This window comes from Sphaerodactylus townsendi, linkage group LG13 (genome assembly GCF_021028975.2).
Source record: "Sphaerodactylus townsendi isolate TG3544 linkage group LG13, MPM_Stown_v2.3, whole genome shotgun sequence".
In the NCBI taxonomy this organism is placed as follows: Eukaryota; Metazoa; Chordata; class Lepidosauria; order Squamata; family Sphaerodactylidae; genus Sphaerodactylus; species Sphaerodactylus townsendi.
Genome location: NC_059437.1, coordinates 53277570 through 53304643, shown reverse-complemented (window position 1 = coordinate 53304643; position 27074 = coordinate 53277570). Strand labels below are relative to the sequence as shown.

The following is a 27074-nucleotide window of genomic DNA, read 5'->3' as shown; positions in this document are numbered from 1 at the left end:
GGCTGCGATAGGGGGAAGGGCGTTGCGTAAAAGGGCCCTTTGCCCTGTGATTGGCCGGTGGGCTGGTTACTCCCGCCCTCCCTTGGGAGGCAGGGGGCGCTCGTGCTTGGTTAGTAAACACGGGGGAACGCATGCGCAAGGCGGTCCTCAGCGAGGCCTGGTGTTGTCCGAGGCGTTTCGACCAGAACCCGTTGGAGGTAAGGGAGCCTCCTCCCAGCTGCGGGTCTGAGGCAGCGGCGTTTCTCAGGTCACCTGCTTCCCTTCAGCCAGGAATCGGAGGCCTTCTGGCTAGTCAGGAACAGGGGCCTGTTGAGCGACTGCAATCTCCAGGGTGGAAAATGCCTGGAGATTTGGGAGGTCGGGATTTGGGGAGGGAAGGAACCCCTGCAGGATATAGTACCATAGAGCAGGGGCTAATGGGAATTGTAGTCCACGAACATCTGGAGGGCCAGAGTTGGGCAACTCTGCTCTATGGTATTATATCCTTCAGGGCCAATTGGGTGTTCTGGCAGGGGCTGATGGGAATTGTAGTCCACGAACATTTTGGGACAGAGCTAGACACCTATGGCATTATAACCTGCAGGGCCTACTGGCTGTGCTGGCAGGGGCTGATGGGAATCATAATTCATAAACATCTGGAGGACCAGAGTTGGACACTCCTGCTCTATGATGTGCTGATTGCTGCCTCTGTCTCCCATCCAGATACTGACCAGGGCTGACCCGTCTTCATTTCTGAAGTCTGCTGAGATTGGAGTAATCTGGCTATCCAGCTGATTTTTGGCAGGGTTTTCAAGGCCAGAGATGTTCAGAGGAGTTTGCTATTGCCTGCCTCTGCATAGCAACCCTGGGCTTCCTTGGTGGTCTCCTACCCAAGTACTAACCAGGGCTGAGTCTCCTTAGCTGCCATGGTCTGACAAGAGCAAGTTAGCCTTGGTTATTCAGGTCAGGGCATTTTAAGGAATAACACATTTTTATTCTAGCATAAACTTTAACTACAACCTCACCTTCATCACCAGCTTACAACCGACCAAGTGGAGCCTGGTCTTTCTAGTGCAGTGGTGGCGAACCTTTGGCACTCCAGATGTTATGGACTACAATTCCCATCAGCCCCAGCCAGCATAATTGTAGTCCATAACATCTGGCGTGCCAAAGGTTCGCCACCACAGTTCCAGTGTGATATCAGAAATAGCACCTTCTTCTGCTGGTTAGTAACAAGCCAGAAGAAAGTGGATTGGGGAAGATTGACTTTGGCGAGAGCAAACACCAAAGATGCCCCATAGATGCAGCCCAGCCCTGCCTTCACCCACAGTGCAAGATATGCAATATCAGCAGGCAAAGCAGCAGAATTGGTTGTGTTATGAGTTGGACTTAGGCCAGCAAACATTACATATGGTAATTGTTGTGAACAGCAAATCCACCCCTGCTATAGCAGAAATCCAGCGGCATAATATTAAATGAGAAAAAAATTAATGCAAGCAGACAGCTGCCATTCCTTCCAGATTGCATTAAAAGTAGCCACAGAAAGCTGGTTCCAGCCCTACAGCAAAAAGTTCACAAACCTGAAATATGTGTTGAACGTAGAGTGCCTGATTGTGTACTAATAAGAGACTTCATGGCTTTCCTTCTTTTCCAGGACTGAGGCCTTGTCTCCAGTTTTCTATGTCTCCTTCAAGTTTGCTGAACTTCACACATTCATTGATTAAATTAAGTGGTGTCCCTCAGGCACCAAGACTTCAGGGAAAGCACCGTTTCCTGTTGCCTCAGTGGTCTGGCCTTTTAGTCCTCACAGCAGAAAAGAAGAACTTTACAGACCTTCTGCTGCTAAATGAAACTGACTTGGAAGAGCAGTTTGTGCGAGGCTCCGGACCCGGAGGCCAGGCGACAAATAAGACGAGCAACTGTGTGGTCCTAAAGCACGTTCCTTCTGGGATTGTAGTCAAGGTGACTCTGTGACACTCAGCAACTTTCATAACACGGGGGGGGGGGGGGGTTGCACAGTTGTACATCATGTCACATAACCTGATCTGATATGTAGCACGTCTGTAAATAGCCCCCTGATCACGAATGGAGAATAAGAATCACATTCCAGGTGAGCAAAGAAGAAGCCGTGGTGGCATAAATATTTAATGCGTCTAGGCTAATCAGATTGACCCATGTGATCATCAGACAGAGATCCCGTGGCTGGGTCAGGGGGAGGGGCTGGGGAACTTCCAACTGCTAGCCTTAGATAGTGAGGCCCTACATCTGGCCTCATTAGTGAAGAGTCTTGGCGTGACCTTGGACTCTCCCCTTTCGTTGGAGGACCGGGTCACGAGAACAGCCTAGACTGCGTTTTTCCACCTTCGCCAGCATAGGCAGTGACAGCATGGCTGCACTTCAAAGGAAGTGACTCTGAAGTACAACTCTACATGGATATATGAAGTTGCCCTATACTGAATCAGACCATTGGTCCATCTAAGTCAGTATTGTCTGCTCAGATTGGCAGGGGATATCCAGGTCTGAGGCTGAAGCTTTTTGGATTGCCTGCAACCTGATCCTCACTGGAGATGGCAATTGAATATGAGTCCTTGTGCATGACAAGCTGAGCAGATGCTCTCCCACTGAGCCCAGCCCCTTCCCAAAACAGTCCAGCATTTTGCAGAATAGAAATTGCTCTTGCTGCATTCTCTGGCTTTCTTAATGGCTTGCATGCCCCAAAGAAACAACAGTTAGGAAAGTAATAGAAAGCACAGCAGCCCTACACGTATCCATCCGTATATCCACAAGGTTTCTTCTCTCACTTCATTTGCTTGGCTCTCATAGTCTCTCTGGTTACTGTAGTCCCTTCAGTGCTTCTTTTCCTCCGGGGCAAGTTTCTTGCCAGTAATAACCTCTTGTTTCTTATCATGATAGAACTGCTGAAATATATTTAACCCCTGCGCCAGGACCGGCTGCCGCCTCTCCAATAAATTAATTTTCTTTTCTGCTCAGTGCCATGAAACACGATCGGTAGACCAGAACCGCAAGAGAGCCAGAGAAATCCTGCAGGAGAAAGTGGATGTCTTCTACAAAGGTGAAACCAGCGAGGTTATTCAAGAGAAAAAGGAATTGCAGAAGAAGAAGCAAGAAAAGAGGCGGAAGGCGAACGAGAATCTTGAAAGGAAGAGGCGTTTGAAAGAAATGAAAGCACTGGAGGACAATTAAGGAGCATTTAGGTACCTGTGATTTCCTGTATTACCATCCCCCCCTCCCAAAATAAAAAGGCTTTTTGCATACTGGTATTAGAACTCCCAGCTTTTTCCTTTCAGGCTGGGTACATTCTATGTGTGAAGGGAAATAAGAATTTGAGTTTGCAAGAAGATAAGCTTGGAATTCCAAGAGTAAAAATGCAGGTGATGGTATGAGGGTGATATAGCTGGCATTTCTTCCTTGAGGCCCTCATCTCTTGGGGCATAGAGTCCCCTAGAAGCCTTTCCAAGTGGAGATCACAGCATTTTCATGGATTTCTGGACAGATCTCTTGTGCTGTATTTTTTGTTGAAAGCCTCGCCTGCAAACAATTACTGGAATAATACAGGACATCATGGATGGAGCCGCCTCATAAGAACAAGCCAGCTGGATCAGACCAGAGTCCATCTAGTCCAGCTCTCTGCTACTCGCAGTGGCCCACCAGATGCCTTTGGGAGCTCTCATGCAGGAGGTGAAAGCAATGGCCTTCTGCGGCTGTTGCTCCGGAGCACCTGGTCTGTTAAGGCCTTTGCAATCTCAGATCAAAGAGGATCAAGATTGGTAGCCATAAATCGACTTCTCCTCCATAAATCTATCCAACCTCCTCCATCTATTGGTGACTAGCCTTTCTTTTAAGGCCTTTTTCTATCCACTTTTTTAAGCATCAGTCTCCAGTTGCCGTCAGCCTGTTTTGTCATATACAGCTTTAACCCATTCTGTTCTTGTCATAATGATGCAACATCACACAAAACAGAACTGGCACAAAGAAGAAAAAACTGTCAGTTCGAGTGCTGACAATACAAAACAGTGGCGTTCCTGAGCCACACAACAGCATGCAAGAAACGTGCTCTGTTCAATAAGAGATAAATTCCTTGGTCATCCACTGTAGTCTGTAGGAGACTGACTTTAATCTGAAGCATCCTACCTCCAAATGACAGTGTAGCAGCTGCCCTTTCCCCATGCTCCTGCTTTGTCTTACTAATGCCCGAATGGATTACTTAAAGGCAAAAGAATTATGTCTCGTTCTCTTGGCCTGTATCAAGCGGGTGATTCAACAACCAGGTAAGGTTAGGCCAAGAACACCCCAGTCTTCACCCAAGCAATGTGCTAATCAAAAGGGAACCAGCCCAAACTCTGAAGGTCTTGGAGATCTGTGTGGAACCTTTTGGCCCCTCTTGCATCCCTAAGAGAAGAGAAGCAGTTAGACAGAGGCTGTAATGCCATCTACAGCTCCCTCTGCTGGAAAAGACCAGGGGTCTGTCTTCAGCATCCTGTTTCACAAAGTGGCCAGCCAGTTGCCCTGGAGTGTAAACAGACAGGGTACAGAGGCCAAACTTTCCCGATGCTGCCTACAGCATAGGTTTGCTATTCAGAGGTTTGCTGCCTCTGTCAATGAGAGCTCCCTCACCATAACTAGTAGCCATGGGTGGATCTCTTTTCAGGGAAGATGTCTAACTCATTTTTAAAGCTATATATACTCATGGCCATCCCTACCTCCTCCGTTGGTGAACTGCACAGATGTTGAGTAAGGAAGGATTTCTTTGTTTTCCCTTGTCCCGAGTCAATTTCCCAATTGAGTTTCACTGGCTGCCCCAAGTTATATTAAACGAGAGAGAGGAAAAAACTCCCTCTACTTTCTCAACCTCATGCATAATTTAATAAATCTCTCATATTTCCCCCCTGGATATCTTTTGTTTTCCTAGGCTGAAAATGAAGAAAAGGCACCCGTTTTGGTTGCTCAAGGCTGTTGGAGATGTCTCTGTGTTTTTCTGGTCTGCAGACGTGGGTGGGCTGGACACCAGTACCCCTGCCAACACTCGACGGGGTCTTCACCCTGCATTGTCAGAACTGGTTCCCTTTATGGGACAGTTGAAACTTGCAAGCAGGCTTCTACCACACACCCCTCTTCAGGGTGGGCCAGAGCTTTTTAGCAGTCTTCGAGGTAGAGGTGGCCCACAATCAGAACTATGGGCAGTAACACACACACACCCCGTTTCTTGCAACTGCACACCTTGTATCAGCTGACAAACGAGACGCAAGGCATTGTCGCAGACACAGGGAGTCGTCCCAAGAAAGTCGTGGCTCAACTGCGAATCAGGAAGCAACACAAGAGATGAGCTGACAACCATCATCTCCCCAAGGACTTGCCGTTCAATGATGCCCCTGATTTTCACTCAGCTGCTTCCATTTCTGTGCCTCTGCTGCCCTCTGCTGGGACTTCAGTTCCACTGAATTACTGACACACAAGATGCTTTTGCGGGATTGCAAGGCAGTACAATATTTGTCCTCACTTCTCAGTAATACAAACTGGTAATGAAAATAAGCTTTATTACATCAAGTAATAAATACATACAAAGATGCAAATACGTTTTAGTTGCTTATTTGGATTTTTTCCCTTTTTGGGGGCAAAGTTACCGTTTTAAATCTTGGAAGAAATCCAGTTAGTTTGGGGGGGTCCTTACAGGATGTAACAGAGTATGTTCTGATTCATGCATTTAAAATCATTTCTGCAACATGAACAGTCATGCAAAAAGAAAAAAGATGGGGGAGGGGTTTAAATGGAGTTTATGTATCAATCTATAGCAGGGGTCTGCAACCTGTGGCTCTCCAGATGTTCATGGACTACAATTCCCATCAGCCACTGCCAGCATGTCCAATTGGCCATGCTGGCAGGGGCTGGTGGGAATTGTAGTTCATGAACATCTGGAGAGCCACAGGTTGCAGAACCCCTGGTCTATGCAGTGGTGGCGAACCTTTGGCACTACTAGAAGGGGCTGATGGGAATTGTAGTCCATAACATCTGGAGTGCCAAAGGTTTGCCACCACGGGTCTATAGGAAGCGTATTGGTGGGGAGGGAGATTATCTCAGTCCTTAACATAAAATTCTTAGAGGGTGAACATACAGGGGTTTAGGGAAGTGTTTCACAGATTCTGTGTTCAAGGGCCCTTTTCCATGTTGGCCCAGACACAAAGGCATCTGTGCATCTGCCATGAAATCCTAGTGCTGTGCAAAGGATTCTGGAACTAGCTTTTCCACCAAACAGTCTTGCAGCTATAAATTTCATGGGCAGGTTGCTTCTACTGACCCCCCATCCCTTCCCCAGAACCTTTGGGGTTTCCCTGGAATGCTGCTCGAAGACAAATGCATTAAGAAACAGAACATGAGACTTGAGGAAAAGCCAACTGAGTGCAATTTTTTTCATTTAAAAAAAAAGATTCCAAATGAATTCAAAGAGTGTCCAACTGAACTGAAATGTTGTCAGCTCCTTATTAAAGGGGAGACAGGAGGAATCTCATTCTTTACATCCAGGATCGAAAGAGATGCACATGTTCCATATGGCCAAGGGGGCTTTGGGCTTTGCATCTGTCACAGATGCCTTCGTCGACAGACAGTGAGCTGCTTTTGAAATAAAGGGGAGTTTCAAAAACAGGTTGTGGGGGGTGGAATCTGTTACTCAAAGCGAAAAGTCTGGTCTGAACATTCCACCAGGCACCCAAAGCCCTCGGGTGCGACTCAAGTAGCTCTTTGGGACCCAGTCCACATTCTTGAAAAAGGGCAGGGAGGAGGGAGCGAACAGTCAAAGGATTTGTCTGAATGTTTCCGTCGTCTCCAATGGAATTCTCTGTCTTGTTCATAAAGAGATGGAAAACCTCGAGAGGTCAAGCTAGGATCTTGCATTTCGCTCGGTCTCTGCCAAACACTCTCGAACTAATCCTCTAGCATGAATGATGCCTGCAAAACACACACTCAGTCAGTTTGGAGTGGCTTTAAAAATATCCCACATTTAGGAAACAGGTGAGGATGTTAGCTCTTGCCAACAAAAATTCTAGCCACGGAAACAGAATTCTGCAAAAAAATCCTGTTTAAATGCTCTCATGCTGCAACTTCATGGCACTTAAATACATATTGCAAGCAGGGGACAGAAAGATTTATTATTATTAATTTCATTTCTATGTTTCCCTTATGGGCTCAGGGTAGTTTCCACAATTACAATAAAATCAATATTAAAATGATTCCAGATTCAGATGGTGGCTAAAATTTAATAATAAAAACTGTAAAGTTCCTGATTCCAGTAATACACAAAACAGAACCTGAAAACGGAAAACTGGAAAAGGCAGGGAAGAAGAATGGCAGAAAGAGGCATATGCGAATTGCGGACTCTCCTCAGTTGCCATGTGTCACAGCTATCCCCACTTGACTGTCAAATTCTCTGGGAAATACATGGGGCTAAGTCACTCGACCTGAAGTACCTTACAGGGTTGTTGTGAGGGCAAAACAGAACATATGCTGTCCTAAGCATTTGGGGAGACAGAATAAAAAATAAACAGAGTCAGTTCTTGTCTCCTCAAGCTTTCCCCTTTATCTCACAAAGTTAAAAACATCATTCCATGTTTTCTATTAAATAAAAGAGCCTTAAAGGGATCTTTTCCCCTCGAAATAAACGTGGATTACCTCGTTTTAGCCGTTCCATGGCACTTTTACTTCCAGCATACGTTGGTCTAATTTCTTTTCCTAATTCTTCTATGATGGCCAGAAGTTCTGCATACTTACTCTGTGGTACTTGACTGCCGCCGGTACCCTGGAAGTGTGGGAAGAGGATCTGAATTAGGCAAAAAATCCCAGTGACCAGGAAATCTAACATCAGCCCCACATCAATAAACATATGCACTGCAGCTTAAAGTGTGTGTTTTAATCAGAGTTGTGTAGTGTGGGAAAAGTGTTGGGATTGAGGTATAATGTCAGACAATCTGTGTATAATGTATTGTCGAAGGCTTTCACGGCCGGAATCACTGGGGTGCTGTGTGGGTTCCAGGCAGATGCCAGCCACAGATGCAGGTGAAACGTCAGGAGAGAATGCTGCTAGAACACGGCCATACAGCCCGGAAACCACACAGCACCCCAATCTGTGTATATTCAGAATTTTGTTTGAGGCGCCAGGCTTATAAAACACAGCTCCACCCCACCCCACCCCCCATCTTTTAATTAAGGGATTTATCCAATCGGCTTTCTAGTGGTCTACTCTGTTTTATAGAAGTTGTAATACTGCTTCTGCCTGATGAAGCAACAGTATAATGTGATGTTGCATCTCACAAACCAAGCAGGGGCAGTACTTGGTTGGGAAACACCCAAGGAAGGCTTGGCAAACCATTTGACTAAAAAAAAACCCCTTGCTGGAGCCATCAAAGTCAATTGCAACTTGATGGCACATGCATCTTTTTAATGGCTTTTTAAAAAAATCCTGTGTTTTAAATTGTAAACTTCCTCAAGCAAGACTCTGAAATGGCAGCATAGGAATATTCTAAATAAACAACTGTATTGGAAATAATTTTCCAAAGATTAAAAATGCCAGATTGTACTTATCTTAACCTATGTGATCAATTTCATATATCAGGGCTGTCCATGTTACTAAGGAACTATAAGGCAGTAGTGTTGAGAAGCTTCTTCCAGAGATTGGTTGTGCTGCTGTGATGTCACAGAAGGAGGAGACAGGCAGACAAATAGCTCTGTGGCTGCCATGGGCAGAGCTGATCTGCTCTGCTTCTAGAAAGAGGACAAGGCAGATCTTGGACACTAAACAGCATTGATACTTGCATGGGAGACCATAGAATCATCAGAAATCAAAACTAGGGAACTCTCCCCAGGGATATTCATCAGTCCCCTTTGGTCCTTGTCTTCTGTCTGTGGGTGAATACTTTTTCCTTCTCATCTTACATCCCCCTCATCTTACATTCCCCTTACATCCCCCTCCATCTTGCCTATGTTGCCCTTTTGTTTTGACTTTGATCGTTTTATGATGCATTTTTATAACATTTGCTTTAACTGTAAGTCACCTCGGTGGCCCTGATGCAGCAGAGAGGCGGGATAAAACTGTTGTCAATAAATGAATGTACTGGACACCCCAAGTGGGATCTCTGAAAAGGAGAAATGCAACTGTGCCTGAAGTGTAAAGCGGAAGAGCAGTTATGTAGGAGGGAGGAGTGCCAGAACTACTGGAGAATTGCCTAGGTCACAGGGGTCAAACTCGTGGCCCTCCAGATGTTATGGACTACAGTTCCCACAATCCCCTGCCAGCATGCTGCTGGCAGGGGATGATGGGAACTGTAGTCCATAACATCTGGAGGGCCACGAGTTTGACACCTATGGGCTAGGTGTAGGGAACCTGGATATGTATATCCAGCAACTTTCTGAAGTGGGCGGGGCTACATGTGACAGTGTTTAGAAGAAGAGGGATAATTTCATAAATCTGCATAATGGTGGGGAGGGGGGGCAGTTGAACCGGTTGGCAGCGCAAGCAGAAGGCTTGGCGACTACACATTTCTAACTTCGCTCTTTTGCATTTGCGCCGACCACACTGATTTAAACCAGGCAATTCCTTAACAGTTTAACCCAGCCTCTTAAAATACCATAACTCAAGCTCTTGTCATATTGTAACCCCTGTTGAGCCACCTTGGTGTTGTGGTTAAGGGCGGTGGACTGGATTAGATTCCCTGCTCCTTCGCATGAAACCCGCTGCGTAACCCTGGGCCAGGGCCAGTTCTCTCAGAACTCTCTCAGCCCACACAGAGGCAGCCAATGGCGAATTGCCTCTGAATGTCTCTTGCCTTGAAAACCTGAAGGGGTTGCCATAGGACAGGTCATACGACTGGACGACATGCATGCACAAACACATACACACACAGAGAGAGAAATGGAGGACAGCTTCTCCATGCAACATCCCACAATCCCCTGACAATCTCAACACAAAAAGATTAAAGCCAAGTAGAAAGTGTCTACCTGCACACTTTGCGTGTAACCTAGAGATGGGGGTCCATAATCATTGATAAGTTGCCTGTATTGTCCGGAACCTGCCATGCTGGTAGATGGAGAGTGGATGTTCCCACCTTTGCAGAGTGAAAATTGCGGGGGGGAGGGGGGGAGAGAAAATCAGGCTGTTTAAAAATAACGTATTTAGCTGTTGTTTCATTATTTAAAACATTCCTCGTCCCATATAAAAAAAACTTCTGAGATGGATTACAACATCCACAAAAGAAAATCGATTCGACTAAAAATTTAAAGCTGGGAGCATTCAAATCAATAAAAGCAGCACTAAGATCATTAATAAAGCATCACTAACTAAAGGGGGGGAAAGACAGCAATAAATCAAAGTTACAGTACTTCCATAAAAACAGCAATAAACAAAATCTTGAGTTTTCTGTGCCTCCCCCCTCCCCGTATGGGCAGCTGCCCTCCCTCACCACAGCCCAACAACATTTTTTGGCACCAGGTCTTGAAGTCAGTGTATGGACCTGGGGGGGGGGGGAGGAGAAGGGTGTGGGGGATCATTTTGCGCCCCCTCGTGACTAAATAGCTGCAGCCCGGGGACATTTGACCCCATATGACCCCCTAGGGAGGTATGCCTCTGGTCCTTTCAGTGTAAAACAAACTTTTCAAAAAATGCACCATTAAAAGGATGAGGCAAGGTGATACTAAAGAGTCAGGGTGCATTGGATATTGCAATAGAGATTCCAGAGAAGAATATTTTAAGTCAGTGATGGCGAACCTTTTTGAGACCAAGTGCCCAAATTGCAACCCAAAACCCACTTATTTATCGCAAAGTGCCAACCCAGCAATTTAACCTGAATACTGTGGTTTTCGTTTAGAAAAAAACGGTTGGCTCTGAGGTGTGTGTTACTCAGGAGTAAGCTTGGTGGTAGTCGGTGGCTTTGCTTTGAAGCAACCATGCAATGCTTCGAATGGGTGAATCATGACCCTAGGAGGGTTTACTCAGAAGCAAGCCCCATTGTCAGCAACTGAGCTTACTCCCAGGTAAAGCATCGTGCTTTAGTTATTCGCATGAAAATCAGTGGGGTTTAACAGCGCTTAACAGGGTTACCTACACTGCTTCCCCCAAAACTAGGTTCTTAGGTTGAATGCTAATAATCGAGCCCAAGCCAGCCTAGATGTATGGGGTGGGGGCGACTCTGTTTACACGTGCCCACAGAGAGGGCTCTGAGTGCCACCTCTGGCACCCGTGCCATAGGTTTGCCACCACTGTTCTAAGTGCTTTCCATAAGTAATAATTCCAGAGCAGTAGCAAAAACAATAAACTTGTGGCACCTGAGAGACTTAACTTTTTAAATCCAGAATACAATATTGTGGACTAAAATAACTTTTAGTGATTTTACACTTTTGCTTTTAGCGATATCACTTTTAGTGATACGCAATCGGCGTATCCTCACCATTTTATGGAGGGGGTCTCAAAACATAAGAACATAAGAACATAAGAACAAGCCAGCTGGATCAGACCAGAGTCCATCTAGTCCAGCTCTCTGCTACTCGCAGTGGCCCACCAGGTGCCTTTGGGAGTTCCCCTGTAGCATGTGAAAGCAATGGCCTCCTGTGGCTGTTGCTCCCGAGCACCTGGACTGTTAAGGCATTTGCAATCTCAGATCAAAGAGGATCAAGATTGGTAGCCATAAATCGACTTCTCCTCCATAAATCTGTCCAAGCCCCTTTTAAAGCTATCCAGGTTAGTGGCCATCACCACCTCCTGTGGCAGCATATTCCAAACACCAATCACACGCTATGAAGAAGTGTTTCCTTTTATTAGTTCTAATTCTTCCCCAGCATTTTCAATGAATGCCCCTGGTTCTAAAAGACAGGAGAAAAGAGAAAATTTCTCTCTGTCAACATTTTCTACCCCATGCATACCATAGACTTCAATCATATCCCCCCTCAGACGTCTCCTCTCCAAACTAAAGAGTCCCAAACGCTGCAGCCTTTCCTCATAAGGAAGGTGCTCCAGTCCCTCAATCATCCTTGTTGCCCTTCTCTGCACTTTTTTTCTATCTCTTCAATATCCTTTTGAGATGTGGTGACCAGAACTGAACACAGTACTCCAAGTGTGGTCGCACCACGGCGTTATATAAGGGCATGACAGTCTTTGCAGTTTTATTATCAATTCCTTTCCTGGTTATCCCCAGCATAGAGTTTGCCTTTGTGACGGGTGCCATACATTGAGTTGACATTCCCGTGGAACTATCAATTAAGACTTCAAATCCCTTTCCTGGTCTGTGACTGATAGCACTGACCCCTGTAAGCGCATTATGTGAAGTTTGGATTTTTTGCCCCTATGTGCATCACTTTGCATTTTGCTACATTGAACTGCATTTGCCATTTCTTAGCCCACTCACCTAATTTATCAAGGTCCGCTTGGAGCTCCTCGCAATCCTTTGTGGTTCTCACCACCCTACATAATTTGGTATCATCTGCAAACTTGGCCACCACGCTACCCACCCCTACTTCCAGGTCATTTATGAATAGGTTAAAGAGCACTGGTCCCAATACGGATCCTTGGGGGACACCACTCCCCACATCTCTCCATTGTGAGAATTTCCCATTTACACCCACTCTTTGCTTCCTGTTTCTCAACCAGTTTTTAATCCATAGGACAGTGATGGCGAACCTTTTCGAGACCGAGTGCCCAAACTGCAACCCAAAACCCACTTATTTATCTCTAAGTGCCAACACGGCAATTTAACCTGAATACTGAGGTTTTAGTTTAGAAAAAATGGTTGGCTCCGAGGCGTGCATTACTCAGAGGAGTAAGCTTGGTGGTAGAAGGTGGCTTTGCTTTGAAGCAACCATGCCACTCTTTGAGCGGGTGAATCACGACCCTAGGAGGGTTTACTCAGAAGCAAGCTCTATTGCCAGCAACCAAGCTTACTCCCAGGTAAAGGATCGCGCTTTAGTTCTTTGCATGAAAATCTGTGGGGTTTAACATCACTTAACAGGGTTACCGACAATGCTTCCCCAAAACTAGGTCTTAGGTTTAAGGCTAATAATCGAGCCCAGCAGCCCAGGCCAGCCTAGATGTGGGGGGGGGGCAATCCCCCCCCCATGATGAACTCTGTGTGTGCCCACAGAGAGGGCTCTGAGTGCCACCTCTGGCACCCGTGCCATAGGTTCGCCATCACTGCCATAGGAGGACTTCCCCTCTTATTCCTTCATTGCTGAGTTTTCTCAATAGTCTCTGGTGAGGAACTTTGTCAAAAGCCTTTTGGAAATCCAAGTAGACAATGTCCACTGGTTCCCCCTTATCCACATGCCTATTTACATCCTCAAAGAACTCTAGTAAGTTTGTAAGACAGGATTTGCCTCTGCAAAAGCCATGCTGACTCTTTCTCAGCAGGTTTTGCTTTTGTACATGTTTTATAATTTTATCTTTAATGACAGATTCTACTAATTTACCAGGAACAGATGTCAAACTGACTGGCCTGTAATTTCCCGGGTCCCCCCTAGATCCTTTCTTAAAGATTGGTGTGACATTGGCCATCTTCCAGTCTTCAGGGATGGAGCCTGATTTCAAGGATAAGTTGCATATTAAGTTGCAAAACAAACAGCCAGCGGGATCGAGGACCACAAAACGCAAGCGCAGGGCGAGCTGCGACATTTCTAACCTAGTCAAGAAAAACAGCAACCGTTCGCCAGCCCCGCTGCATTGGGACTTGACCACGTTACGTTTCAACTGCCCTTCCTGCATTTCATGACTCCCAGACCCCCCCTCTTTCCTTCGTTCTTTTTGATCCCAGACACAAACAGATAGCACAGTGAGGCTCTGTTGATTGAGTCTGGAGAACTGGGCTTCAGCGCCACAGAAACTTCTGCTGGGATTTTTCAAAAAGTGGTCGCTGTTACAGTCCGCAAGACTCCTGTTTACTTTTCCTAAGTGCTTTCAACAGGCTAGCTGAAAACCTTATAAGGTAAATCAGTGCTCTGACCAGTAAAGTCCAGGCTAGCCAGATCTCAGAAGCTAAGTAGGGACAGCCCTGGTTAGTACTATCCGCACTCCTACATTCCTGCTAACCTTGGGCTAGTCACAGTTCTTTGGAACTCTCTCAGCTCCGCCTACCTCACAAGGTGTCTGTTAAGGGGAGAGGAGGGGAAAGGAGCTTGTAAGACACCTTGAGTCTCCTTACAGAAGGAAAAGGTGGGGTATAAATCCAAACTCTTCTTCTTCTTGAATGGGAGACCACATTTGTTTGTCTCTTGTCCTGAAAACCCAAAAACAGTGATGGCGAACCTATGGCATGGGTGCCAGAGGTGGCACTCGGAGCCCTCTCTGTGGGCACGCGCACACAGCGTTTGTCATGTGGGGGGCGGAAAGTCACACACACCCCACACACACACACACATCTAGGCTCGCCTGGGCCACTGAGCACGACGTGTGTGCACCGCAGTGAGCAGGGAGGACCTGGCTGGTGGGCCTTGTGCCTGTGCTCCGGGTGGCTGCTGCCTGAGAGGGGGGGTGCAGAGGAGGCAGAGATGCTAGAGAGGCACAGAGCAGTGCGCGCGGGACTTGCTGGAAGCTAGAGCAGGCTGGCCCCTGCTCAAGCGGGTGGGGCGGAGGAAGAGGGAGCCAACCGGTTTTTCTAAACTGAAACCTCACCATTCAGGTTAAATTGCCAGATTGGCACTATGTGATAAATAAGTGAGGTTTGGGTTGCAATTTGGGCACTCGGTCTCGAAAAGGTTCGCCACCACTGCCCTAAAAGGTTGTTATAAGTAAGCTTGACAATACTTTCCCCAATACTATTAACAGTATCAGCTCTGACTAATGTGGTCCACGCTATCCCAACGTCCTCAGACCTCAGAGGCTACGAAGGGTCAGCCCTGGTTGGCACTGGGATGGGAGACCTCCAAGGAAGACGGGGGTTGTAGAGGAAGAGCGACCTACTCTCCTCAAACGTGGGTCAGGATTTTGAACATTCACACAACTCAAAAAAAAAAGACTGTTTCTTTAAAACAGGTTCTTGAAGTTTATTGAACTCAGCTTCATTCAACAAACGATAGTCAGATGGCATACTATGCATACAATCAATTGAATAAAAGCAAACAGAGACAAAATTACTGAACCTACTAAAATCAAAATATAAAATTTCTCCATCGCTTAGCAGGTGAAAGAAAAGATCAAGCAGCTCTCATTTCAATAGACAGCCTCTAGCCAGCGTGAGGTAGCATTGCGTATTGGGAATGAAAAGGGAGGGGGGAAGCAAGGAAAAAAGTTACCTTTGTTACACTATGAAAAAGCAGATATAGGGGAATTGCATATCAGTTGGCCCTAGTGGGCCAATCACGATTTAGTGCCAATTAACTAAAGCAGGTGATGTAAGTCTTCACTCTTATCAGGTGTTGTGGCTGAAAGTTTATTGAAGTTCGAACCGTTAGCAAAACTTCGTGCAGCTGGGCCAAGACCTTCAATTAACCGTTACTCAGTACCAGGATGGGAAAGCTAGTGGGAAGCCAAAGATAGGCAATTATTTTCATGACTTAATCTTTTGGATTCACAACAAAGGAGCCAGGAAGGCCATAGCAGTAAAGTTGAACTATTATAAAGTTCATCATCAACGGTCACTATTATAGACTACAAAATGGCTATGGTTAAGCTAACATAGGCACTCTCTCTACAGGGGTTGCTCCTGAGAGGCAGGTTAAGGCAAAACACTTCTGATTTCCTCTTGCCTTGAAAACCCTACAGCAGTGGTGGCGAACCTTTGGCACTCCAGATGTTATGGACTACAATTCCCATCAGCCCCTGCCAGCATGGCCAATTGTAGTCCATAACATCTGGAGTGCCAAAGGTTCGCCACCACGGCCCTACAGGGTTGCCAAAGGTTGGCTGTGCCTCAATGACACTTTTCACCACCATTAGGGTAAATCAGTATTATTATGCCACATATCAGACGGAGGAAGTGGGTAGAAGTAATTAATTTTATTTATTTTTATTTATTTCTTAGATTTCTGTATCGCCCCATCCCCGAAGGGCTCTGGGTGATGTACAACATGTAAGAAAACAATATAAAACAGTTAAAACATTAAAACATTAAAAGCAGCGGTAAACCATCACAATAAGATGGAATATAAGTGGCGTCTAGTATTGCTTTCCTCCCCTCCTCCAAGGAGCTCGGGATGATTTCCCCCTTCTGCGTTTTATCCTCACAACGATCTTGCAAGGTAAGTTAGACTGAAAGAGAGCATGCATGTGGAAAGAACTCAACTCACTGTCAGTGTGTTGCACGGGTGGCCAACCTATGGTGCTCCAGATATTCACGGACTACAATTCCCATGGGAATTGTAGTCCATGAACATCTGGCGCACCATAGGTTGGCCACCCCTAATTTGTAGAGAATTTATATGCCGCTTCTCCTGAGACCTGCAGACAATTTATGCCACCTCTCCTGAGACCTGCTTGAGCTAGCTCCCGCAAGAAAACTACCCCATCATCACAACAGCAACATAAATGTTCAAGATTATAAACAAGCCATGAGCATTAAAAAAAATAAAACGAAAACTCAGCAGCCTGATTTTAAAAAATCCATACAACGCAGGGATTTGAATCTGAGCCAGTCAATTTCTAACCTAACCCACTGACCGCTACACCAGAGGGGCGCTTTCTGTTCAGATACAAAAAAAAATAGTGTTAAAATAATCCAAGTGATAACCAAAGAAAGTTAGCAGACATGCCCAGGGCTACAGGAGAAGACATTGCCAGAGATACTGAAATGCGGGGAGGATAGAAGAAGAAGAGTTTGGATTTATATCCTTTTCTCTCCTGCTGGAGACTCAAAGGGGCTTACAATCTCCTTGCCCTTCTCCCCTCACAACAAACACCCTGTGAGGTGGGTGGGGCTGAGAGAGCTCCGAGAAACTGTGACTAGCCCAAGGTCACCCAGCTGGCGTGTGTGGGAGTGCACAGGCTAATCTGAATTCCCCAGATAAGCCTCCACAACTCAAGTGGCAGAGCTGGGAATCAAACCCGGTTCCTCCAGATCAGAGTGCACCTGCTCTTAGCCACAAAAATTCTCTTTTGTTCCCATAGCAACATGAGACATCCAGTGGATAGTGGCATCCCATCTCCTGAGCTGGTGTTATGGTAGAGTCATCATCTGAACAGGCTGGTCTTCTCTCTTGCCTTTGAATAAGATGCTCAGGGTTGTCATAGGCGACCACACCACCCATTGAAATGGCAGACACACGCACACAGATTATTGCGTGCAGCAAAGAACATGCGGAGCACTGCTGTACCCAAGGATCTACGGTCCCCGCCCGTGTATTTTTGACAACGGGCGCAGCAAAGAATGGTCTCAGGGACAATACATCAAAGACAGGGCAGTGGGGATTATAAGAGAAGAGTGCCAGCATGCATGCACCAGAGGGAACCAAGCACATGACCGTCGGTGAAATCCCATTTGGTCCCTGCACAATACCTCCCATGTTCCCCGTCCCTGCAGCGCACCACAGCAAGCACGAGGGGCCGCTACTGAGTGAAGGCACTTTCCCCACCCACCCAAAGAAGATAAGCCGCTGGCAGCCTTGGTTGGACTTTACCTGTTCCTTTGCCGTCTGCCTCGAAAATGTAATAAGACATTGCAGCAAGCTACGCCGTGCGCCTTATCGAATCGGCAGCAGCAGGCGCAGAGAACAAAAGGAGGGCTTCTGGCTTGGCCACGGTGCCAGCCCGCTCGCGCAATGCAGATGGTCATGTTTGCAGCCGTGCCAGCTAAGCCCAGCTGGAGGGTGAAGGTGGGAGATGGGAAGTGAAAACACAGCCGATTTTCCTTTCCCCTTCAAAAGAAAAGCAAAGAACTGTGGCATGGCAAAGACTCCAAAGGCCATCTAGTCCAGCCCTTTCGGGGAGGAAAAACAAGTCCCCCAGTGGCCCTCTGCTTGGGCCACTGATTGCTCCAGCGGGTGGAAATGTGGGGCAGGAATTAGGGCCCTGATCCTGCTGAGGTGGGAGGGGGGGCTAGAAGACTTCTGGGAGTCACTCAGTTCATCAAAGGCCCTGCATTGCCTCCTACAGCAGTGGCGTAGGAGGTTAAGAGCTCGTGTATCTAATCTGGAGGAACAGGGTTTGATTCCCAGCTCTGCCGCCTGAGCTGTGGAGGCTTATCTGGGGAATTCAGATTAGCCTGCGCACTCCCACACACGCCAGCTGGGTGACCTTGGGCTAGTCACAGCTTCTCAGAGCTCTCTCAGCCCCACCTACCTCACAGGGTGTTTGTTGTGAGGGGGGAAGGGCAAGGAGATTGTCAGCCCCTTTGAGTCTTTTTACAGGAGAGAAAGGGGGGATATAAATCCAAACTCTTCTTCTTCTTTTCCTTTTATTAGGCAAGGGCCACTGAAGGCTGCAATGCCCACCGGATACCCCACCGAGGGCCAGAAGGGGTCTTTTTGGACATGTGGTCGCCTGACTCCCTTGCAGGGGTCTTCTTAAGCTTGCCAATTTCCAGGTCGGGCCTGGAGATCTCCTGGAATCCCAACTGATGACAGTGATAGTTCTCCTGGAGAAAATATTTCTTTGGGTGGCTGGACTCGCTGGCATATTGTACCCCACAGAGGTGCTTCCCGCCCCCCAAACCACACCTTATCAGGCTGTACCATCAAAAATCTCCTGGAATTTCCAAACTTGAAGCCGGCAACCCTAAATCTAGCAGGGGGATTTTTTTTTGCTCGTCTTCCTTCTCAGGAGCCGCAAAAAAATTCTGATGCTGGCCATAGAGTCTCCCAAACAGAGACCAACTCCACCATGGGGAGATACCTGCCACAGCAAACATTTTTATTAAAACACTCACAACGTGCTTCTTCAGCAATGCTCTTGAGGCAGCTAAATAATAGCTCTTGAGCAAGAAAGCCAAGGCAGAAATCACATTTGGTGGGATTAGCACTATGGAATCGGTACTTTAGGGGACGCTGTCTCAAGACTAAGACAACTGAATGAGGCCTTTGGATACAAGTCATTTCTGCCCAGGGGCAAATTAGCAGGCAGGAGAGGTGGCTCCCTTATTGTGGTGCATGCCTTTCCTCAGAGAAGAAGAAGAAGAGTTTGGATTTATATCCCCCCTTTCTCTCCTGTAAAAAGACTCAAAGGGGCTTACAATCTCCTTGCCCTTCTCCCCTCACAACAAAACACCCTGTGAGGTGGGTGGGGCTGAGAGAGCTCCAAGAAGCTGTGACTAGCCCAAGGTCACCCAGCTGGCATGTGTGAGAGTACACAGGCTAATCTGAATTCCCCAGATAAGCCTCCACAGCTCAGGCGGCAGAGCTGGGAATCAAACCCGGTTCCTCCAGATTAGATACACAAGCTCTTAACCTCCTATGCCACTGCTGCTCCTTGACCCACTCTTTTCAAAGTTTCAAGAAGTTCCTTGACCCATTCTTTTCAAAGTTTGAAAGGCAGCAGAGAAGTTTTTACTCTAGCAGGTGGGTCTGAGTGCCAACAGATTAAATTTTCTAGAAGAGGCAAATTTTATCTCAGAAGCATTTCCTCGGTTTCTATTTTGGGCCACTTAAAAAAAAACCCTGCTTATTTTGGATGCTCCTGTTGTGTTAGCATGTAAGGGTTTTTTGCATTCTTAATGCAGCAAGCTACCTGGAGGGGCTCTCCTCAGCAAACTGGAGAGGGGGCACATTTCTAAGATCGTTCAATAAAAGTTCTTGCAACCAATAAGACCTCCACCCAAAAAAACACATTATGCTCAGCTGAGCCCTGAGCGTGAACAACCAGCTAGTCAAGGCCCGGGAACCATCGCACAAGAAAACCCCAACAGCCCTGTTCGAGTTTCATTTGTCCAGAATTCTTGCATTCAAACAGAAACCAGATAGACCTGCTCTCACACTTCTTCCAACAGTGACTCCAGCCAGGAAATTATCAAGTTAGCAGGTTAAGTTTTTCATGCATCCGAACAGTATAAGTTGCCAATGCCTGGGACCAAATTAGCAAACCCCCTCTCCTGAAAGAAAGGAAATGGTCTAGTTTCAGAGGATTTGTTTTCCAGAGTGCAAAAAAAATTGCTTTTAAAAAAATTCTCCTTTGGTTATTTTTTGTCAGACACTATTTCAGCCTCAACCTGGAGTGACCAGCTTTCTTTCTAGCAGGGGCCCCTGTGTCTTCCTCTGCGAATTTGCAGGCAGATATTCAACAGGTTTCTACTCAGCTTGGAGATGTAGCAACTCCAGCCCTTCACCCACCTTGGGAACCATGCCACAATAAAAGGCAGCCCGGGTTGCAGTCAAAACCAGAGAAACAGGATTACAAAAGCCAAAAAGGGCGTCAACTTTTTAAAAAACTACTCCTGCCTCTTTAATTTGGGGCGGCGGGGGGGGGGGGGATCTAAGAGGGGAAGGGTTTTTTTACCATGTTACCCACGGGGGGGGGGGGGGGAGAGCCTCACCTGCTGATTTTCTGTGCATTGGGCAAAAGGCAAAGAATGGGGCTGCCAACTTCCAGGCGGTAGCTGGAGTTTTTCTGCAATTCCAATTGATCTCCAGGAGACAGAAATTATTCCCCCAGAGAAAATGGCCACTTTGAAAGGTGGACTCTGTGGCATTATGCCCCATGGAAGCCCCTCCCCTCCCCTCCCCAAACCCCGCCCCCTCAGGCTCCACCCTCCAAAACTCCAGGAATTTCCCAACCAAGAGTTGGCAACCCCGGTTCAGAAGTAGGAAAAGGCGCTGGCAACACTATAAGAAGAATAAAGGGGTTTTTTTTATTATCAGGGTCAGATTGGAGACATTTTTGAGAGGTTCTGCACATAAATATCGCAACAACCCCCAGTGTTCTGCCATGCACTGAGAGAACAAACCTTTTTCCTCCCAGCTAATTGCTGGGGGCAATCAAACTTAAGTGGGTAATTAACAGCTGCAAGAAAGCCTTAAAAACCCTCTCCCCCGCCCCTCTAGCCACCTGGAATGCATAATGAAACCCTCTGCGAAGCACAAGGAAGGAAAAATATGATTTATTTCCAAGCCCACAGCGGCGCTCAAAATTTTTCAGAGCTGCTTTTGGATCACGACTCAATAGGTGAAAAATCGCCACTTGGACTTGCCTAATCCTTCATGCCTGGATTCAAGAGTGGGACCAGTTGCCCCATTCACTTTCCAACGAGGCTCCTGAGCCTTTAGTACGGGAAGAAGTTCAACAGGGGAAGTGGTCCAACTATATTTTCCGGAAGGAATACGCCAGCAAGCAAAGGAACAGCCGGCTTTTCTGTCCTCTGCTGCGCGTTTTTTTTTTTAAGATAAAAGAAAATAAATGATTTTTCTCCTACTTCGGAAACTAAACCAGAAGGACAGGTAGGGCAGAGGGTGGGAGCATTTAACGTGGCCAGGAAAGAGGAGGACTCTCCAAGTCTGGCAGCACAAACCCCAAGACTCTCCGCACAGCGCAAGAGCATTTACAGTCAAAGCACTGCAAAGCCGATATATTGAATTGCCGGAATGCCTTTGTCTAAGTCCCTTGGCCTTAAGCCAGGGTGCTGGCATTAGTGTGCGTGAGAGAGAGAGAGAGAAGGAAAGGCTGCTATACAAAGCAGACAGAGACACCATTTTGGATAATGATGAGAGAGCTTCTTTTCTTTTCTGACCTAGAGTTTCTCCACAGAAGGAGTGATGTGAAGAAAGAAGTACAGGTTACCAGAGATGGTCGGAGCATCCTTGAGGACTGCCGAGAAGGGCCTTTCTTGTTGCTTTTTAAAAGATTATATTTTTTTCCTCAGGTATTGTTAACCAGCTTAATTAATTTGGAGGCTGCGGTGACTTATCTTATTGTTTTCTTTAGCTCTTAGAGACGGAGGGGCATTCACCCCCAGTCGTGCCCCACATGTTACCATCATACTAAAATGCAAGAAAGAAATGTCGAGAGAAGGGGGGGGGGGAGGCATCCCTACACAAGATCTAGAGTCACTTGGAAGAAGGAAAAAAAAATGGGTTGCCATTAAATCCAAGAGATCCCGCTTCGTTAGGAAATGCCTATGGAAGATATGCTTCTTTTTGTCGTATCTTGGGGACAAGGATTTTCAAATCCCAGGGGTACAAAAACAAAAATTATACACAAAACATTCCAGAAAAGCAGCTGGAACTTCAGTCTTCAGTACCTTGGGCTGCTGGTGAGTTTTCCCGCACAGGTTCAACACGAAATCAATGGGAAACCAACAAAAGACCAAATTTCTCACACAGCTTTCATTCATTTTCAGTGAAGTTTGTACAGGTGAACATCCTGCCAGATCATGTCTGACTTTGTCACTTGGGACAGGATAAATAAGATCCGGGCCTCGTCTGATGACAATGACTTTCAAACAACTCAAACTATCGTTGAAGGCTTTCACGGCCGGAATCACTGGGGTGCTGTTTGGTTTCCGGGCTGTATGGCCGTGTTCTAGCAGCATTCTCTCCTGACGTTTCGCCTGCATCTGTGGCTGGCATCTTCAGAGGTCCTCTGAAGATGACAGCCACAGATGCAGGCGAAACATCAGGAGAGAATGCTGCTAGAACACGGCCATACAGCCCGGAAACCACACAGCACCACAACTCAAACTATCATTGACGCAGCCCTTAACACTAGGAACACTGAAAGATGTTATACAAAAAGAAAGGAATACTAATTTACAAAAGCATCCCAGTCAATAGTATCCATTTGAACAAACCAGTTTTAGCTGCTGAAGTTTTCTAATAAAGTAATTCCGCCAGGGCCAGTCAAAGATGGTCTGTAAGGCACACTTTCAAAAAGCCAACTCTGTTAATGGCAGTGCGGTGGCTACAATGTTGAACTAATGTAGTTTGAGCTTCAATTCCTTCTTAAGACAAGACCTGCTGGATTATTTTGGGTTCATTATTTTCTCTCTGCATGCCTCACCTTTTGGTGATGTAATAACAACCTGCCCTGGCATGAGTGGCCCAGACTAGCCTGACTTCATCAGATCTCAGAAGTTAAGCAGGGTCAGTCCTGGTTAGTACTTGGATGGGAGGCCACCGAGGAAGTCCAGGACTGATACAGAGATGCAAGAGATGGCAAACCACCTCTGCTTGTTTCCAACCTGATCTGGATGGCCCAGGCTAAATCTGGTCAGATCTCAGAAGCAAAACAGAGTTGCCTCTGGTTATTACTTGGATGGGAGGCCACCAAGGAAGTCCAGGACTGATACAGAGATGCAAGAGATGGCAAACCACCTCTGCTTGTCTCCAACCTGATCTGGATGGCCCAGGCTAAATCTGGTCAGATCTCAGAAGCAAAAGAGAGTTGCCTCTGGTTATTACTTGGATGGAGGCCACCAAGGAAGTCCAGGACTGATACAAAGATACAAGAGATGGCAAACCACCTCTGCTTGTTTCCAACCTGATCTGGATGGCCCAGGCTAAATCTGGTCAGATCTCAGAAGCAAAAGAGAGTTGCCTCTGGTTATTACTTGGATGGAGCCACCAAGGAAGTCCAGGACTGATACAGAGATGCAAGAGATGGCAAACCACCTCTGAACCTCTCTGGCCATGGAAACCCCATGAAAGGGCTGCCGAATATTAGCTGTGACTTGATGGCACTCTCCATCAGCACCAGTGATAAACCACAGGGATTGTTTCAAAGGGCTAAATTACTGGACAGCTGCCAGTCCAAATAGACAACGCTGACCTCAGCGGACCAAGAGTCTGACTTAGTACAGAGCAGCAGCTTCATAGCTATGTGTTCAGGAAAATGTGAATCACAAATGACTGTAGCAGCTTTGTGCACAGTGTTCCTTTGGTGATGCCCAGAATGAGCCGGGACGGAGACAAATACCGGCATTTCCGGTCTTGGGCGAGGGTTTCAGCCTCTTCCCATGCAATATTCAGTGCCTTCAGGTCTGGCTTGAATGTTCTCCTCCAGGAGTTTTGGGGGCGCCCTGGCGTTGTTTGGCATCTGGAGGAATCCACCTCATTGCCGCCTTTGGGATCCAAGCATTCTCCATGCAAAGGACGTGGCTAGCCAGTTGAAGTCTTCTGTGTGCAATGGTGGTATGGAGTTTGCACATGCCAAATACACACCCAGCGACTTTTCAAAAAGGCAGAGTTGGAAGCCAGCACAGCGGTGAAAGTAACAGAAATAGAAACCAACTCAGGAATTCCCTGTTTCCACGCTCACCTTCGCTACAGACTCCCTGGGGTGGCTTCGGGGCGAGTCTCTCTCTCAACCAGCAACTATGGTGGACGCTCTTTCAGGACTGTCGAAAAGATTGGGGATTGTGTGCAAATTGCTTGGCTAGGTGCTACGTTCGGCCAAAAGAATTCAGGTCAGGGAGATCTGGATTCGAATCCCTCCTCAGCAAGACAGCTTGCCCAGTTGGCATTGTGCCAGTCGCTACCTTCTGCCTAATCTCCCTCTCAGGACTGTTGTGAGGATAAAAGGACATTACTCTAAGCTGCGTAGAGTAGGGGTGGCCAACTTATGGTGTGTCATATGTTCATGGACTACAATTCCCATCAGCTCCTGCCAGCATGGCCATGCTGGCAGGGGCTGATGGGAATTGTAGTCCATAAACATTTGGCGCACCATAATTTGGCCACCCCCCTGGATTAGAGGAAGGGCAAGATATCAGTCAGTTAAAATGGGGAAAGTTGGCAAAAAGAAAGGAAAGAAACAGAAAAGTAAGAAAACAAAAGAAGAGCACAGAAAGCAGAAGATAACAATAAAAGCAAGGACAGCGGAAATGAATTACGTGTAAATGGTAATAAATAAGAACGGTGACATTTCGGGGGTTTTTTGCGCATCAGTTTTCCAAGTCTTACGAGATCCGAAGAGCCTCCATTCGGGTTAAGTGAACGCCGGCGCCCTGGACGAGCTTTCTCTGCCATGACTCCTTCACTCATGCCAGCCATTTCTTCAGTGCCACCAGTGAAACCATTTATGTGGGAACTGGGCCTCTTTACACATGAAGGTTCATCACTTGCCAGCTGCAGCATCAAGCAGTGATTTGTTGCGAGAATAAGAACTACGGCACCTCGCATCACCACAAAGCATAACTGCGCATCACAGCTGACAACTTTGCACGTTCCAGGGCTGGCCTCCTGGCAAGGTGCGATTGAAAAGACAAGAAATCGAGCAAATGGCCACGCGTGGATGTCGCAATAAGTAACTGCAAGCAGGGGTCAGGGGCCAGAGGCACAAGGAGAAGTAGGAATCCTCTCAGCCTGCCCTTTTTTTTTTGAAAAGCTGCCCTGCTGCCAATAGGAAGTGCTACCCTGGGAGCCCTGAGCATTTTTAAATGAGCAGGGGCAGCACACTGTGGTGCAATTGTGGTTGACCCATTTAGAAGCCTCCACAATTATGCAGGTTGTAAAGAAAATGAGTTAGGGTGGAAGCGACCTGAGACTCCAGATGTTAGGATTCATTGCCTCCTGCCAGCATGGCCAATTGGCCATGCTGGCAGGGGCTGATGGGAATTGTAGTCCATAACATCCGGAGTGCCAAAGGTTCGCCACCACTGCTATACGGAAAGCTTTCTCACATACTATGGAAACTCAGGGTCAAACTTCCAGATGGAATCTGAAGATCTCCAGGAATCATGACTGATCCCCAGAGATCAGTTCCTGGGAGAAAAGTACTCCGGAGGGGGCAATCTAGGGTGCTAGACCTCAGGGAGATGCCGCCCTCTCTAGGTTCCCCTCTTAAACCTGCAGAAATTTCCCAACCTGGAACTGGGGTCACCGTAGGAATTGGATGGACAGCTAGGGCAGAGGAATGGGGCCTCCAGGGCTCTCAGTGGCTGGGCTGCGTGGACCTGCAGGCTTTTCTTGGGGCCACCGCTGGGAAAGGCCCCGCAGGTCCAGGGCTCAGAGCGAGCAGGACCGTTCCGAAGCTCAAAAAGTTCGCAGCCCCGGCGGGCCAACAGCAGCCGGCGTGCGCGACAGTGCCCCTGAGCGTGTGCAGAGCGTCCCCGCTTCTCTCCACACCCCACCCGGCCCGCGCGCGCACTTGCAGGCAGCGGCCAGCAGCGGTCCTCGCCGAGGCGAGCCGCGCTCCCTCCTGCCTTGAGCCGACTCCATCAGCAGCTCGAGGGAGGGAGGCGAGCCAGAGGGGGGGGGGGAGGGGGAGCGGCGGCAGCAGCAGTGTGTGTCTCCCCCCCCCCCCACCGCCCGGCTGGGTCTCCAAGGACCGGTCCGGCGGCGGCCAACTTTGGCACCGGGGGGGACCCAGTTGGAGTCCGGGGCGCAGCGCGCGAGAGGCGCAAAGTTGCCCCCCCCCCCCGCCCGGCTGGGTTGGGGGGCGCCTCTTACCTTGGCTCACGGCCGCCGCGAGGTGCAAGTTGGGCTTGTAGGACATGGCGGGCCAGCAGCCGGGCAGAGACGCAGACAGGGAGACAGCGGCGCCGCGCCCGCCCGCCCAGCCCCGCCGGGGAGGGAACCCGTGGTGGCTGCCTGGCGCGCCCCGGCGGCTCCCCGGCACTTTGGGATTGTTTACTGCGCCAGGGAGGCCGGCGCGCGGCAAATATGGCCGCACACACACCACACACACACCCCGCACGCTGCACACACCCTCTCGCCCTCACTCACTCACTCACCCACCCGCGCGCCGAGGTGCCCGGGGAGGGAGAGGGCGAGGCGGCCCCGCGGACGGCCATGGCTCCTCCGGCGCGCGCCCCGGGTCGCCCCCTGCAGCCCGACCCGAGAGGACGGAAGCGACACCCCCTGGCATAAAACAATATAATGTGTCTATATGTATGTGCATAGACCTATATTTTAAACCTGGCATCAGTTGCAGACCTCAGAGATGCAACTTTTTTTTTTTAAAAAAAGTTTTCTATAAGGTGTGGGTTTTTTTTTTTAATACCAAGATCACAAAGTTTGGGGAGAATGTCTCATTGGGGATTTTCACTTACAAGGAAGAGCGCGTTTCCTTTGCTTTCCGTTCTGCACCCCCCCCTCCCCCAAAAGGAAAGTTTCCAAGAATGGGATTGGGAGGGATGGATGGGCAAGCACAATTTCTAAGGGGATTCCCTCTCCACCCCTCCCAAAAACCCGACAGGGAGTTGGGGTGGCAGGGATTAAAAATGGAATCTACTGAGCCACAGTGTGCATTTTTT

General features: G+C 47.8%; 2 protein-coding genes across 4 annotated transcripts; one reads left to right on the top strand and one right to left on the bottom strand.

The window, feature by feature from the left end:
• Positions 1-49: 49 nt before the first annotated feature.
• Positions 50-5570, top strand: MTRFR (mitochondrial translation release factor in rescue). Its single transcript, XM_048515088.1, has 4 exons — positions 50-197; positions 1634-1941; positions 2971-3194; positions 4910-5570. The coding sequence occupies exons 2-3, from the start codon at positions 1660-1662 to the stop codon at positions 3181-3183; spliced, it is 495 nt and encodes a 164-aa protein (XP_048371045.1). The 5' UTR covers positions 50-197; positions 1634-1659; the 3' UTR covers positions 3184-3194; positions 4910-5570.
• Positions 5518-26645, bottom strand: CDK2AP1 (cyclin dependent kinase 2 associated protein 1). 3 transcript variants are annotated; one of them, XM_048515089.1, is made up of 5 exons: positions 26269-26530; positions 9982-10088; positions 7660-7786; positions 5960-6939; positions 5518-5803 (listed from the first exon to the last, which is right to left on the bottom strand). In XM_048515089.1, exons 1-4 carry the CDS (start codon positions 26312-26314, stop codon positions 6872-6874), a joined length of 348 nt encoding a protein of 115 aa, XP_048371046.1. In that variant the 5' UTR covers positions 26315-26530; the 3' UTR covers positions 5518-5803; positions 5960-6871. The 3 variants fall into 3 exon arrangements, with proteins under 3 accessions (XP_048371046.1, XP_048371047.1, XP_048371048.1); XM_048515090.1 differs by lacking the exons at positions 5518-5803; positions 26269-26530 and adding an exon at positions 26557-26645 and having other exon boundaries at positions 6375-6939; XM_048515091.1 differs by lacking the exons at positions 5518-5803; positions 26269-26530 and adding an exon at positions 26553-26638 and having other exon boundaries at positions 6375-6939.
• Between the last annotated feature and the right edge of the window lie 429 nt (positions 26646-27074).